Raw genomic sequence first — 17,064 nt, 5'->3', positions numbered from 1 at the left:
AAAACTGCGACTTATAGTCTGGTAAATACGGTAATAATTTTTTACATATTTAATTGTTCGTGTTGCATCTCCGCAGCGTGTTTTATTCTCAGAACATCTCTGCCTTGGTTAATTCCCCGTCTCTCACAGGCAAAGCAATCGCTGCTCCACCCAGGTGTTAGTAAATAAGGTTGCAGTGGTGCTCCATCTCCACAATGTGACGTTGGGAAACGTGACGACCCGCACCAATGAACCCCATCTGAAATCCAATCTTTTGTTCTGTTGGGGAAACTGTGCTTATCCTTCAGCGCAGCCCAATGTTTGGCACATGAACTTGTGTTCAGCATCAATACTATCAGCATCTGAAAAGGCATAAAAGAGAAACATGAGATGGAACAGGCTCTCTCTACATGCTGCATATTTCAGCTCACTGGTCCCATTAACAGCCCGGACACATAAGGCAGTGCCGGCGTCTCATCGACTTGAGTTCATTTATGGAGGAAAATCTATAAAGAAGCGACACATATCCATCTGCTTGCTCATTTCTCTGGGGAGAGCCATTTGTGTACTTATTTAGGCTGCAGCCAGAAGATCAGGACTCTGGACTGTGTGGGCTAAAATGTACTTATTACTTCTCTTCCCTCTGCAACAGCAGAAACATCTCTGAGGTAATTATCTGGACTGTGCAGTCTGTATAAAAACTCTCTTGATTTCTGTAAGAAAATTAAACTTTTGCAGTCCAAATGGATCATTAGACGTCAATCCAAGCAAAGGCCTACTGTTTGTAATGAGGTTAACTTGGGGAAGAATGCCACTAGAATCGCTGGAGTTTGATTCTTGTGTTTTTCTCCGACTCTCTGGAGCAGAGGGGAGGGAAATTAGGTGTGTGTTTCAGGTGTGGTTGTCTCCGTGGGCCTGTGTGTATCCTCAAAAGACTACAGTTGGGGTCCTAATAATAACTTGAAAGTGCAAAGACGAGAGCATGGCTCCACATAATTAGCCTTTAGCAGGAATCAAGCTAATTGCACAGAGGTAATTGGGTACACCTTGGTTTTTTTCCCTCCCTGTTAACACTCACACACATTCTCATTGCACAGCTTACTTTGCTTCCTCACCGTTTCATGTTGCTTGTCACTTTGATTTCCAGATGAGTTAAAAAGTATTTTAATTAGATGATTTCCTCGTCATGCTGTTGTTTTCTCTTTCGTGTTGGAAAACCGGCATGAAAACGTGGAGAAGTTTCCAAATCTGGAGATTTTGGTGGAGGTCATAAAGTGTTTGTGCTTTAACTTGGGGTGAAATGATAAATCAGCTCAGATTTCTTTAATTTTGTGGAAATTGGCAGATACTTGCATGTGAAACTGATCTTATCTGCTTCTGCAAAGCTCTAAAAATCAGCCACTGTCCCCTTTTGGCCCAATGACCGACCGGCCGTGAGATCACGTCTGCATGTGTGCAGTTAGCTGTTAGCGGTTACCCAACTTAGCAACTTAGTCGCAATATTTAGCAACCTTTCAGACAAACAAATCGATATCGGCCAAAATCTGTAACGTGGACTTTTTAAAGATCAGAGATCAGCAGGGTTATAATTGTTTTAGGGTTTTCATTAAAGTTCAGTTTTATTTCATTGTGACCTTTTGTTTCTCTAATTCGGTTGGCTTTAATTAGATTTTAGAGTGTGTTTGCTAGTTTTTTTAGTTAAATATATAGTTTTTATTAAACATTTAGTTTTAATTTAGTTTTTATTAGTTGTAGTTTTAGTTTTTTCATGCTTTGGTTAAATTTTCAGTGCAGAATTCAAAAACTTCAAGTTATTGTATTGTGCTTATGAATATAACCATTGAGTAATGAATGCTCAACAGAAGAAAACATTTTCAATAAACGGATTTATCTATTGTTGAACATCCACTCTGGTGTTTTCTCTCAGCTTTTTCTGTCACCTTTCTGGGGATTAATGTCAGGAGGATTATAATTTGGCGACAGCTGACATGTGGGGAAAAAATTCATTTTCACATCGAAAGGCTTAAAATTGACTCATAAACATGAAAACAAAGGATATTATATCCCTAATTCCAATATGTTTTAGTTTTATAAACACAATGTAGCTCCAGTTAGTTAATTTTTCTCCATTAATTATGTTTTTTTTTTTTTTTTCAGTTAATGGAAAATTTCTCCATCAGTTTCTGTTATTTCATTAGTTTTAGTTAACTATGATAATATTGGTCATTGACCAGCTAACTGCAGTCACTGCTCTGCTACTTTAAACTGGTTACTTTTAGTTTAAACCAGGTCAATAGAGCGCCACTTTACCCTGATTTGTTTATCCTTATTGCGATAAAGAATATAAATAAGAATTCTAATTTATTACTACAATAATCCCTTACAGAATGTTTAAAGGCCTAAAAACTGGTTGTGTAAATTGAATTGTTGTTTTTGCTGTTTTCTCCACTATTTAGTCATGAAGCATCGATTAATATCAATAAAAATTATTTAGTCATGAAATTCAGATTAAATGACTTTACTATATTCTGATATATAACTCGTGTTAATAGTTTATAGTATGTATTGGGCCTTAAACTAGTCAAAGTTCATATTTGCTGCTTAATGGCAAACAACTTTGCACATTACTGCCCTCATGTGGTGGCAGTGAGGCATTACAACAGCTGTCATTCAAAGCAGCGGTTCAAACATCTAAACATCACTGTTCTCACCTGATGCGCACGTTTGCTCAAAATACTAAATAATTTCACGTTCTTTCTGAAGTGCTTTCAATATGTTTTATTTCTCTTACTCTCTACACAATCCCAGCTGTAATCCAAAATATTCTCATCCTCATCACAGATTGAAATAAGTAAAAAGTTGTTTTTCCTCTGCAGAGTTGCCCTGGAAGAGGAGCTGGACATGCTGCGGGTCCAGTCTGCTATGGACCGAACCACAGCGAAGGAGCTCCACATGTGTCTCACTAATGATCATCAAGGTCAGCTCCTCTTGTTGTTGTTGTTGTTTGAGTATCCAGGTCCACAGCTTTCGCAATATTAGTTTGAATTATTCTACTACATAGTTAATTCACTCTAAATCCTTAACCAAGCCTCTGCAGACAAAAACTGAGGATTAATGTGTCAAACTGTCGCGTCTCATGGTGAAGTGCATGCTTGCAGCTAGCCCTTCCCCTCTGGGAAATGTGTATTAATCAGGAGAATTAATACAACTCCCCTCTGTGGAATTAACAGAACAAGTCAATTAAGACTTGATCAACTCCTCGCCCATTGATTGGGAGTTCAAACAGCGTCAGCCTTGTCTGCATGCATCATTCTCGGTGTTAAAAAGCACATCTCTTTTAATCCACTCAGTGACACCGTCACATGCTGACCACTTCATCCTGTGGATTTAATTAATTACTTCAATAACACATCTGTTCGAGATCACTTTCATTTTCTCCACAACTAGCGACTTTGTCTTGCGCTGCAATGATTTGATGCAAAGGAGAGAACTAATTAACTAATTTGCTCTTATTGATGGCCTTGCTAGGAAGCCGAAAAACAAAAAGACAGTTTTTGCATCAGTTTTTCTGAAAAGTTTAGCAGTTGATGCGACACATTGAACTTTATTAATGTACATAAATGTTCTATCATATTCATGTCACATAACTTCAAATCAAATGGAAGTGATTTCATCAAAATATTAATATTTATCGACAGTAAAATGATAATTTAGCTCTCTGGACTATTAACCTAGGCAATAATTAATTTAATTATTAATCACCCCAATGTCTGTCTCCCAAAGATTTAATTAGTTTGTTAGAAAACAAACCAGGGAACACAGAAAACACTGCTGTTACAAGTAAGAACATTGATAATTCACAATGTCATCTAAATAGATTAAACATTTAAATTTAAACCCACTTTTTTTTTTTTTTTTTTTTTTTACCAGAAAACCGCATCAGCAAATTAAGCAGAATCGCCTTACTGTGGTCCAGATCTTGTCACATCTTGATGAACCGAACTGGATTCTGGACCTTTGGTTCTGATTCCTTTTTCCCAGCTGGAATGACTGGGAAAAGCCGTTCAGACCAGTTAAAAGTTCTGATTCAAAGCGAAAAACTCTGTCGAGAAATATTATCCCGGACGAACCCCCAGTTATGCTACGTTTCCTGGCTGGTCCAGTGAACTGGCATTTCAGCATATTTTCTGCCAGTGTGCCTGTGAAAGTAGCACTTTTTAAATAAATATTTAGAAATTATTGACTTAAAACAAGCTCCTATATGTTGCTGAAAAGTTACTTGTTTGTCTTATTCCCAGTGTACCGAGATATTTGCACTAGAAACTAAATAAAAATACTTGGCAAGAGTTTGTGTTTTGCAGAGCAGCAAGGATGAAATGACCTTGGTGAAAGCAGTTAATGTTTGTGAAGTCATGTAAGCTTACATTTTCTGTAATACCTCAATGTTTGTGCAACTTCACAGCCTGAACATGTTTATCGAGAGAATCTGCTCATTACCGTATCAAGTTAACGAGACCCGTATGATAAGGACTCTGTGGGAATTGGAAGATTATTACAAAACCCAGTGAAAAGGCCACAGCGTTTTAGTGGAGAGGAACCTGTGCGACCCAATCAGATGGATGTGGGCTCGAAGCGCTCACTCCGAGATCACGCTAACGAAAGGGGGCAGATGAAAGGAACGGGGCCTTTGAGCTGCTTCCTGTGAGGAGTCATGGGAGGGACGTTAATGTATGCGGCGGTGCCAGAACCTCCTTCAACTGCAGGTGACTAGGGAGCCACCACGTCTTCTTATCAAGGTAGTGCTGAGGTGCCAACTCCCATGCCACTAACACGGCAGCCGGGTAATTGTCTCTCAGCCTGGTTATGTACCCAACGAACACAGCAGCCCTCCTGTCCTATTTGGTGCTCTGTGTGATTTAATGTGACACGTAAGGAAGACAAAAGGCCAGGCTAATTCAATGTAACAAACTTCCCTGGGCAAGGCGTCAACGCAAAGAAAGGGAGCGGCAGCTTTTCCACAGCGTAGCCATCTTTCCTTCTATAGTTTCACTTTCCCCCCTCTTGCTCCCTCAAAAAAAAAAAAATCCAACTGACCTGAAAAGTCAAGATCCTGAATATTTAATGTTTCCAGCTCATTGTACAAATTATTTTGGTCGTCTTGTCATGAATCCTTAAAAACGGAGAAGGAAAGGTGGAAAGTTTTAGATTGTTTTGTGTTGCCCTTTGCATTTACTTCCACCTTGGCAGGTAGATGCTGCCTTTCAAATAGTGACACAAAAGCTTCAACAGTGTGTGTTTTTTGTGCATTAAGCCCTTGAGCCCTAAGACGTTTGCATTCATTCTGTTTTTATCACCTGAAATCAGATGCTTGCCACTGCTATCATTGATGTTTCCGCAATAAGGCAGCATGCATGTCTGTGGAGAATAGCGGTGCTCTGAGGAAACACAGAGGAGTACAAAGCAACGCAGCCTGGGGCAATGTGCTCACCTGGGATTCAAGCACTTCTCCTGGTTTGTTTAAGATCCCCTGAGAAAAGTTGCACATAGTCAGAACTACTGTGTGCCTTTGAAGACTGTTTTTTCACTTCCTCACAAGCCATAAAATACAACATTTTCCTGTTAATCTGGAGCTAAAGGGCCTGTAGATGATGAGACTTTTACAGGGTCAATGCAGCTGTTTGAAATCCGTGTTTTCAAGGTTTGGGAAGTCCTTGATTTTGGTATAAAGTCCTTGAATGAAAGTACTTCATATTCAAATTGCTCAGTTTTGCAATAAAGTGCAATCTAACACTTGATTAAAAGCCTCAATTTGGAAAATGATGAAACCAAACATTTTCATTCACCATTTTTCTTCTCGCCGCCTGAAGTTAAATCACACTAAACTTTTCTTGTTTCAGGTCATTTGACAAAAATTATTTCTATTTGCTAAATGCCAAAAATCTTGTTCCAGTGTAATGAATATTTATTATTCCTAATATTTCAGTGACTTAATGAAATTGCATGTCCCTTTTGTTAAATTAGTGTTTTCCTCTCGGACCAGTCAGGCGTATCGGGTGTGTGAGGGAGACATTTCAAAACATAATATTTCAGATTACCTTACCTTTTCTATAAACTGTAGAGGTTTATACTACAACACAAAATAATAATAACAAATGACATGTAATAGTGAATTGAACCAGTTTTCAGTTTTCACAGTGTGGTGCTGGAAAAGTTTGAAAACTTACCTTGAAATTGCTTGAAAAGTGCTTGAATTTTAAGGTGGGAAAAGTGTGCGAACCCTGCCTTTAAAACAGGAGCTGATTTAAGCCGTGATTGACTAAAGAAAGAAAAAAAAAAACCCACAGACCTGAGGAAGGAAATTAGACTGTACTAATGTTAATTGATTTAATGTGTCCTTTTTATTATAATTCTATTGATTGCCTCCGCAGGATTTGACACAGAGTGTCACAATAAGAAGCTTTGTTCCTCTTTGCAGAGCTGCTTCAGAAAATGGCAGAGGAGCAGCAGGTCAAAAGCAGCACTCCGATCAAACCTCCTCTCTCGTCGAGCCGGCTGAAACAGTCTTTTAAAAAGGTACGGCACCGTGCCATCGCTAAGTGCTCCGTGTCATTACCAATAAAAGAAACCCGACAGAGCCATCTCCCGCAAGATGTCTCCTGGAAAATTTGGCTTTGCTCTTTCAAGGAAGATTTGAAGGTCTTTTATCACTTTGTGGTTATTTCAAAGTCAAGTGTCAGCCGGTAAGTACTTTGTTTTTCTCAGATTTACCAAGAAGAACTCTATAATAAGCGGCCAGAAATATTACACCAGAAAATAGTATTTTGTTCTAAATTTCGTAGTGGAGGTGTTGGTAGGTTGCATTTGTTTTAAAATCTTGCTTGCATGAGTTCATGCGATGCTTCGGTTCTGGTTTCATGACAGTGAATCATCACAGCTGGTGATAGCTGTCTAATTTTGTTTGAAAGGTATCGGCTCTACCAGCAGGAAGAGTGTGAGAACATAAATAAAAGGGGGGAAAAATGCCTGGAGGCACAAACCCAGCAGGCAGCCCCTGTTCTCTTAAACAGTCTCCATTGAAGATCTAACAAAAAGACTAAGAGTGGCTGGTTGCTGTCTGTTTAAGGCAGATCAGGGCGCGGCAGTCAAATGTCCTCACCCCCACCCAGAAACATAAAGCAGCGCTGATTACAGACCTAATGCCAAACTGTCCGTCCTCATAGATTCTGTTATTTGTGCAGAAAAAACAAAATTTTCACCACGATTTGACTTCACAAAGAGAGATTTTCAGTTTTCTTAGAAGTTATGACACAATAAATAGATTCATTTTGGGATGCGGCGGTTTAACATTTTGCTGTACAATAGTAGAAACACTTGCCACTGTGATATTAATGAATATTCAATGTTACAATAATCACAGCTAGTTGATGTTAACCTGCGTTTTCTCACTTGTTCAACCTTCCTGTTATCTGCTCAGTCGTGCTCTCTTGGAGCGACGTCTCAAACTGTAGGAAGTACAAATGTTGGTGATTTTTCTTTACAACTTTAATGGAGTGTGGTTATCAGCAGCAGCAGCGTTTCCATTACAGATGTGAACAAAACTTTGTCAACATTCATCTACACACAAAAAACAGTTTTACTATTGTGGTTTTTCCATTAAATAAAAAAAACACTATAATAACAAAATCAAAATAATTAAATACACATTTAATAATTATCTATTAAGTTATTATTTTATTTATTTGGTGATATATCTTAGAAATTGTCTACTGAATAAATAATTTAATTAATTATATACACATGTATTTATTTTATGGTGCATTTAATTATGTATTAATTTCATCCCTTTTGATCCTCCATAGATTTCTTTAAAAAAAAAAAATTTCCTTGCAAATTTCTGACTCTACAATGTCAGAGAAAATTATAGTTTTAGTATCATTAATGTTTGCCTTTATGCATAAAGCATTTTTTCTAGTGAATTTACAACGTTTTGTGTTTGGTTCTTCCAGATGAAGTATTTGGAGCAGAAGTTGGTGCTGATGGAGCAGCAGACAGCGGCGCTGAGGGAAGAGAGGCAGCAGCTGCTTCAGGCCAACGAAGAGCTGGCCCACAACTGCCGACGACTCCAGGCATCCGTCGACTTTCTGAGGGACCAGGAAGGTGACCGGGAGGAAGAGGCCCGGGTCCGTGACGAGCAGCACCGTGGCGAGGTCACGGCTCTGGAATCCCGCCTGGTCGCGGCTCAGAAAGAAATCGCCAGGCTCAATAATCACCTGCTGAAGCTGAAGCAGGAGCTGGGTATCGCCAGAGCAGCCAGGGACTTCCACAGGAACCGAGCAGCAGGCCCGGCGCGGCCGGCCGGGACCGCCAACAACATCAGCGCCAAGGTCAAACCGAAGACAACCTGGCACAGAGGCCTTCCACGGCCGCGCCACCACCCAGCAGTCAGCTCCAATCAAGCCATCAGCTGGCACGGCCGTAACCTCAGCCCCACTAAGGACGAGTGGGAGGACATGAGCGCAGATAGGTAATGATCCCCCTCTCTGTCCCCCTCATTATTTTCAGTCGGTTTGAGCCGAGAGGACGGGCCGTCCGAACGGTGGGGATACGGCATCTAGGGGACAACGTGCATATGCAAAAACCGTAAGCAAACGGCTGATTGAATTTCATTGTCTGTCTAGTTGGTATTCAGAAGCCAAAAACAAGAATGTGAGCAAGAATGATAGAGAGAAGGAGAGAGGAGGGAGAGCCTACTGTCAGATCCTTTGAAATATCCTGGGACGACTTGCTCGGAGCTTATTGACTGAAATTTGCATGCAGAATTAGCCACCTCTCTGCGCAGAGCTGAACCCGTGCCAGAAAAGCCCAGGGATAAGGGGCCGCCGAAGCCTCCACACCTTCCAGTGATGCCATTTTCATGCACTAGTCACGCTACCCCGAAATTGACAGTTTGGCAGTTTGATTTAATTTACTGGTTCTTTGCATATTTACAAACCCCCCCTGACAGCACTAAGGATCCCCCTGCTAGGACCCCTCCCACACACACATGCACACATGCACGCATGCACACGCGCACACACACACGCACATACACACGCACACACACGCGCACACACACGCACGCACATACACACCCTAACACACGCATGCACACACACGCACGCACATACACACCCTAACACACGCACACACACGCACGCACATGTGGAGGCTTACCCCACCTTGTGTGTAGTTATGTTGGTTATCTCATGGCATGTTGGGGTGTGTGTGTGTGTGTGTGTGTGTGTGTGTGTCCTCTCCTCTCTGCTTGCTTTAATTCTGTTGGATAAATTTTGAATGACCCAACTCGGATCAGTACCAGATGTCTACAAGATGCTTAACAGCCTCTAAATTAACAACCATCGACAGTAATTATTTCATGTATGTTTTATGCAAAAATAAGTCGTTTCCTGAACGCCGCTGCCTTTCCGTCCGTCCGTCCTGCTCGCTCGCTCGCTCACCACCTCTTCACCGGCTAATTCATCACGCCGTAATCCTCCCCAGCTCTATCCGCACGAGGCCATTTAACGGCGACTGGGTGCGCCGACGCCCGGCCTGCCTAATACCCCTCCATGTGGCTAATAAGCGGCGGTCTAATAAACGCTTTACCTGAGAGGAGGATCTAAGCGGATTTGTGAACAAGGGTGTTTAAACCGACATGTTGTCTTATTTAAGGCGCCTGTCAACCTATTTGATACTTTAAAGCCTTTGGCCTTTCTGATGTTACAGGAATCCTCTTTTCAGACGTGTTGCTCTGTGTCGCCTGATAGAGATGTCAGGCCTACGGAGCCTCGCAGAAATATGAAAACCTTCTTAACTTTTTGGTATTTTGTCACTTTAAAACGACAAACTACGACATATTTAATACGGCTGTTTTGATAAAAACTTTTACACTTCCGATACGATACCGTATACTGTGATCAATATCAATTGATAATACATCTGGTATAATGTTCAATTTATAGAATGTTCATTGTACTCCGATCCAGAACCGCACAGCATTCTGGGAGATTGGCAGAGGAAATGCTGTAGCCACTAAACTTCTCATGGTTGGTGGCATCAACCAACTCGCTCCTTCTTTGGTTACCTAGCAACACAGTCATTCTTTGGTTACCTAGCAACTCACTCATTCTTTGGTTACCTAGCAACTCACTCATTCTTTGGTTACCTAGCAACAACTGGTGGAGTAAGTTGCCCAGCAGCAGTTTAAGGTTTCGCCACCGTACCTCGTAACTGCTTAAAAATAAAAAACAACGGTGTGGCGCGATAAAAGGAAAGGTCACGCCACTAATTTATTTCAGATCTTTAAAACAAAAAACTAAATGGTTATTGATATCAACTGATACGAAATGCTTATATCGATCAGCCATATTGTCCAGCTCTACTGCACTGATATTAACCCGATATAATATCAGCAGGAATCTTACATGTTTTATTATTTTGTATTGTGGATAAAAGAAAATGTATGTTCTCCTTATGTTTTCTCTCGGGTTCTCCAGCTTCCTCCTGCTTTCCAAAAGCACGACTGTTGGGTTGATTTGCCTACAAGCTGTCCTTTGGTCTGAGTGTGTTTCAGGGTTATTTTTGAGTTTTTCATCATAGTTTAGTTTTCTTTCATTGTGCCTGTTTTGTTTGTCTAATTCAGTTAGTTTTTAGTGTTTGTATTAGTTACATATTGTTTAGTTTTTAATAGTTATAGTGGTTACATTTTTTCTGACTTTGGTTTGTTTTTATGTCAGTTTTTTATACAATTAAGCATGAGAATAATCAATTGTTACATTAATCGTTTGCTGTAGCTCTAATTTATAATGACTGACTGTGAGTCAGTGTGTTTCTGCTCCATAAAGTTGGTGGTTCTTTCTCAAATTAATGCAACTTCGGTTTCCCTGGTAGTGATGAGTAATCCTCAACAAGTCCCCGGTCCTCACCAGACTGGATTTAACCCCCCAGCCATGTCATCCCCCAGTTAGAGCCTCTACTCAGCGCTCTTTACCTCTGCTGCTGCTCCCAGGCCCCACCTTAATAAACCCGCCAGCGTAAATGTCACTGGCTTCCACCTTCACGTCAAAGGTCACTGTCAATAGACCTGTGTGTGTGTGCGCGTGTGTGTGTGGTTTTCGTGAAGCCCTCACTGGGCGTCTATCAGATGCAAGTTTGCTGCGCTCCGCTCATCCATGCCTCTCACACACGTCTGTCACACTCGGAGAGCTAATGAAGGCCACAGCCACTCTCATACATGTTGATGCATTCACCAGCAGCATCAGACATCGCAGCTTTTCACTTAATTTACGCCCACATTTACACTTCCAGCTCAGAAATTGGACGGGACATTGATTTTCTGTTGGATGGAGGGGGTAGGAATGCACATATTTTTGCTTGATGTCAACTAAATCAACCATAAAAGGTAAATTGGATATTTTTTTTTGTCCGATGGTGGTACTCCGAGAACCAGTAATAAACTTTACCTTTCTCTACAGTGACAGTGTTGAGGAGTACTCGGATAGTCTGAACGGGGAATCCTCTGGGACCGAGCGTCACACGCAGCAAACTCATGGAAAGGTTGGTCCTCATTCAGATCTTTCTCTTCTTCTTCTTTTAAAGCTCAAATTTCTGGTCAGATTAGATCACTGGATTTGGCTGCATCTGCATGTGAATCGTTCTAATTATATTTATATGGAGTTTGAAGATAAACTTTTTTGAAAGTCTGGATTTTTTTTCCACCATTGCCTCCCCTCAGCCCTCCCAAGAAATACCATTGTGTTTGACAAACGTGTTTTACAGCTTCAGGTTAAATCACAGAACAAGTTATTGAAATAAAAGCCATTAAAAAAAAAAAAGAAGCCAATTATTTTTTTTAATAAATGGAAAATATCAATTTCTATCCACTTCTTGGTTGGGGCTCCTTTTGCATGAAATACTGCATCAACACGACTCTGTTGATCACATCGATTCACATCGACTGTCGAGGTATTTAAGTGTGAACTGTTCATACTTTATTAAACAGGATTTGATTCTCTACCATACAGTCATGTGAACATCTGCAGTCCAGATCCGTCCTAATTATTGAACAGAGTAATCAAATTGAGCGTTATTTTTCCACATAAACACAATAGTTTAACACGGAGAGGGGGACGTATAGTTCGCCAGGGAGGTTGATGAGAAGGGCCGTACGGCGTGAGACTGAGGACAAAACGATGTGATTTTCCTCTCGCAGCAGCGACAGTGAGAACTGATTTGGCTTCAGTGTAAACCCCCCAAAGCTGCAACAGCAGCTGATCAACTCCATGCTGTCTGGATGTTTTCATATGAAGCATGTTCAGACAACAGATCAAAACAATAATCAGATTTACAGTGTTTTTTTCCTCCTGTTTATTAAACTCATGAAGAGGCAGTTGAAAGCGGCGCCTGCCTGCCGTGTAAAACCTGCGAGCTGTCAGGACTCGTCTTTCCTGATCCTTTCATTTTCCCGTCAACCCTTCCATCCTCATTGCTGTGACATCCCAGGTCCCCACACAACACGCGGCGCCACAAACCAAACGCCTCGTTTCCCCCTCTGATCAAACCTGCCTCTGATTAAATCCTACCTGGCTCGTTTGATGTCATTACAAACTGTTTTGCATTGGGAGGGGTCACACACACTTCAACGCACATTTTTTATTTATTTATTTTTGCTTGTAAATGACGACACACTCGCAGCCTTGGTGGCGTGGGATGAATCGAATCCCTCAGACGTGATTGAACAAAGCAAGCAGCTGTCAGAGCTGATCTCCACGCTCGGAGTCGGGGACTGTAGGAGTTTGTTGAACATGTTCAGGTGAATTATTTAGGCGCAGGATGATTTGTCTTGTTGTGTTAAGCTGAGCAGAGTGTGTGATCACAGTGTCACCGCGATCCCCATGCCAGCCAACCAAAGCTTGTCAACTGTTGTGTTCCATTAAACGACGTTTTACCGACTTTCTTCTTCTTCTTCTAGTCCTACAGGCAGTTGATGAGCAAAAGCCCATACGCACCAGCAACTGGATCCAAGAGCAGACAAGGTAGCGCAGGTTTTCATACCCAGAGCAACTAAAGTACAGCTACAGCACCTCACAGAAGTATTCCAGTATTTTGTCACGTTACAACCACAAATTTCAACATGCGTAGATGTGAAGTGGAAATAAAAGGATTGACGAGTAAAAATCAGAGCAGTTATGAATCTAATACCTCTAAATTATAGCAGAACAATAAATCAATAACAGTATATATCACAGTAGACACATGATTAATATCAATCAATAATACATCAGATATTCAGTATGTAGAATATTCATTGAGCTCCAGACTTGAATCCAAATGCAGCTGCACTGAAAGACGGTTTTACAATACAGTGACTCAAATGGGCTGAGCACAAAAGCATGCCACACTTTTCAGATTTTCACTTTCTTTTTAAAAAGTGTTTGAAAATATTTTATTTCATTTTGCTGTTGATCACTTTTTTCCTCTCAACTCTTTAAGTAGTTATAAATCAGAAGTATAAATTATTCTAGCAGTTAAATATATCCGAGTTTTTATAATTAACTAAAACTAACAAAATAACAAAAACTCTTTTGTTAACTGAAGTAAATAAAAATGTAATAATAGAGAAAAACTATGACTAACTGGAACTAACTAAACCGTATTGAAATGACAAATATAATATCCTTCATTTTCATGGTTATGAAGTATAAACACGAAACTGATGAGACATGTATTTATTTTTTCCACACAAGCATTTTACTTTGCTGTTGGTAAGTTAGTTTTTTATTTTTTAGAACTTAAATTTTATTAATTTTTACAGAGCAGAACAAGTCCAACTTATTTGTACGAGCAGAGCTTCTTCTGCCCCCAGCATAAACTGAAAGTAGCTTTTTGAAACTTTAATAAGTTTGTAATCTTTTCCATTTGGTACATTCCGAATACATTTCTTAAGTATTCATTGCCCAGTGCGATTTGTACATAATCACATCACAATCCTTTGACCTGTTTGAATTCTTCACCTATAAATTTACCAAAATATGACAAAACTAAAACTACTATTTTTATCAATAAAAGCTTAACTAAAACAAATTGTTTAATTAATAAAAACTAACAACAAAACTCTAAAAAGTACCTAAAACTAATTGAATTAGACAAACAAAAAGTAAAAGCGAAATAAAGCTGAACTGTAATGAAAAAGCCAAAGCTGTGAAGCACATGCATGCGCCGGTAAACTCCCAGCCGGAGCGTCTAAAAACAGATTCCTGAGTTTTCCCTCTCACGTCGCCTCTGAGGCAGCTGCATGTTCTCCCTCTGCTAGATGATAAACAGCAGGAGCCCTGGGAGCGAGGGACAAGAGGGGAGAAACGGAGGTGGAGGAGGAAGAAGAGGCTGACGAAGGCCCAGCACTGCTCCTCCTCCTCCTCTCTGCAGCAGCGCGTCGAGTCTCTGCAGCGCCACATAGACATCCTGCAAAGTGCCAGGCAGGATGCTCTGCTTGCAGCCAGAGAGCTGCAAGAGGCCAATGAAGTGATCAAGGTGCAGCTCTGCGCGCTCACTGTGCAGCTCAACAGCAGCAAGCAGCTCACACAGGTAACACAGGAGTGAACTGGAAATATTTCACTTTTTCTTTGTTTGTTTTTTTGGTGAACGTTTTTAATGAGACAGCTGACTGCCCTGCTCTCTTCTGTGGAGGTTACAACCACAGAGCAGAGGAGAGCAGCAAGCAAGACAAGTTTATTTTTACACAAGTGTTTCTCAGGAAAATAAAGGAGCAGAAGCAGAGAAAATGAATTATGGGTTCAGAGATTTTAGTCCCAACAGTTTCTACATATCTCGGGTTTTCGGAACTGAGGAGCTTAGAAAGTAAATGCTGCCTGTCCTCGTTTGGTTCTGAAGAGGTGTCGGGAAACCCAGAGGCTCTTACCTGACCAGCAGCTCTGGAGGCTGTTTAGGCCCGAAACCATTTGGTGCCTCATAGAACATAAACATTACAAGATCTTTACTTTTTCAACAGGGAGTTAAACACGCTGAACTAAATATGTTGTCATTTCCCTATTAGCCTAAAAGTTGCTGTTTGTGATCCATAAAAGCTCATAATTATTTAAAATTGATCTTTATTATATTTGTCTATTATGGAAGTCGCAGTTTCTTCATCTGTGCAATGCATGCTGGGCCGATGATGCGGTTCGGTTTTGGCAGAGTCGACTATGAAAACACAACATCAGCAGGAGCTAACACAAGACCAAAACAAAGTAAATGTATAGATGTATTTCATCTCTATTATAGCCTAATGTGAGAGATTAAAGTCACAATTCTGACATTAAAATCTAAATTCTGAGAAAACGTCTAAACTCTGAATTCTGACAATTCTGAATTCTAAAGTTTAAATTCTGAGAAAAAAAAGTCTGAATTTTGAGATTAAAATCTAAATTCTTACCACTGTATCATAGTTTTCTCCTGTAGTTGCTCTTGTCCTGTACATAAAAAACCATGTGGCCAGTTATATTCCCTCTAATAGAGATGAGCTACCTGCTTCCTACAGGTGAGCTTCACTCACCTGTCGAGTTATTTAGTGGTTAGTCAGTCTGATAGGAAACAAAACGCTCACACCAACATGGCGACAGAAACGGTCATTAACCTGATAGGCAGGATATTCCTGTAGCGTGAATATCCTGACTGAGCCGCAAACACCAACTGGACGTACAATTGGAGACGAGGCAGCGTGTGTTTTCGTGAAGTTACAATCCGGTGGATTCGTACACACAAGTCAGAGTGCAGCTCTCACAACGCTGCCACCCAGGAAGTGGCCCTGGTGCACCCACCAGGCCTCTGATTGCTGAAACCCAGCGAGACCTTAGACTCAGACACAGCAGTGCAGGCACACACACACACACACACACGCACACACACCCACACACACACACACACACACACACACACACACACACACACACACACACACACACACACACAAAGGGGAGTGAATGAGTGGACAGGGGGGGAATTGCTGTCTTCCTGTTTGTTTCCTCTCTCCTCCTGCAGTATTAATGCCACTCCACCAGAGAATGTTGGAGCCGACCGGCTGGTCAAAGCCGGGTCTTGTTGCCCTCTCTGAAAAGGCCAAGAGGTGATAGACTTTGGACTTGTTCCAGCCGGTCCTGGCCAACTCTCCAACTAAAACTCTGCTTGTAATTGGCTTAGGACAGGCTCCACAGGGGCCATCATGTGATAGGTAGCATGGCAGCTTCCCAGAGACTTGTTTGTGTTGCTCTGTCTCCTGATCCTTCAGCCATTCTGTCCTCTCCGCTTCTTTTCCTGCCTCACTGCCTTATAAAGTCATACACTGTTGTCTTGTGTCTTCCATTATTTTTTCTTTCCAGGTAGTTCTTCCAGCTCACACATTTAAAAACCTTAAACTGGATACGACTATGAGTGTTTAAGCAGTAGTTTTGGTGGTAGAATCCCATCCTGAGGGTCTTTCTGCAGGAAGTTTGCATGTTTTCCATGCAGGGAAACACAGAGACAAACAGCCATGCACAAACTCACACCTACAGACAATTTATAGAGACCAATTAACTTAACGGTTGTGTTTTTGACCTGTGGGAGAAAGTAGGGGTAGGTGATGTGGACTCAAAGTTTTATCATCATATTTTGTGGGAGTATTGTTATAACAGTAAAAGTGACGATAAGAACTATTTATTAATACTTTTTTAGGTAAGTGGATGGCGGCGCAATCTTTGCCAGACAAACAAATGCAACTTTAAAAACCTTCCCTTTTCTAATGTGCTTCTTTAGGACACCAGTCACATAAAAGAATGTGGATAAACTACAGTTAACCCTATTTTCTAATTTATTGGTACGTCTTTATTGAATAAACAATAGAGAAAAATTGCAAAACATAATTTTAGTTTTTTTTTAAAAAACATTCATTGGAATTTATTGTGACAATAGTAAATAAAAATCTTAACATAAGAAATGATAAATGATAAATGATAGCTGGGAGGAAACCCAGGCATTCACTGGGAGAACATCAACTCCATGTAGAAAGACCCT

At 40.7% G+C, this 17,064-nt stretch overlaps 1 protein-coding gene across 1 annotated transcript in view; it reads left to right on the top strand.

The window, feature by feature from the left end:
* Positions 1-17,064, top strand: part of cntln (centlein, centrosomal protein) — a 107,310-nt gene that overhangs the window by 48,090 nt on the left and 42,156 nt on the right. The window contains exons 13-18 of the mRNA XM_008422824.3: positions 2,856-2,956; positions 6,455-6,552; positions 7,986-8,503; positions 11,493-11,574; positions 12,989-13,052; positions 14,330-14,601. Coding sequence (XP_008421046.2) covers positions 2,856-2,956; positions 6,455-6,552; positions 7,986-8,503; positions 11,493-11,574; positions 12,989-13,052; positions 14,330-14,601 — 1,135 coding nt within the window. The remainder of the gene's footprint in view (positions 1-2,855; positions 2,957-6,454; positions 6,553-7,985; positions 8,504-11,492; positions 11,575-12,988; positions 13,053-14,329; positions 14,602-17,064) is intronic.

Source organism: Poecilia reticulata, chromosome 1, assembly GCF_904066995.2.
Source record: "Poecilia reticulata chromosome 1, P_reticulata-male-v2, whole genome shotgun sequence".
NCBI classification, from domain to species: domain Eukaryota; kingdom Metazoa; phylum Chordata; class Actinopteri; order Cyprinodontiformes; family Poeciliidae; genus Poecilia; species Poecilia reticulata.
The sequence above is the reverse complement of the archived record's forward strand: the minus strand, read 5'-3'. Positions and strand labels throughout refer to the sequence as shown.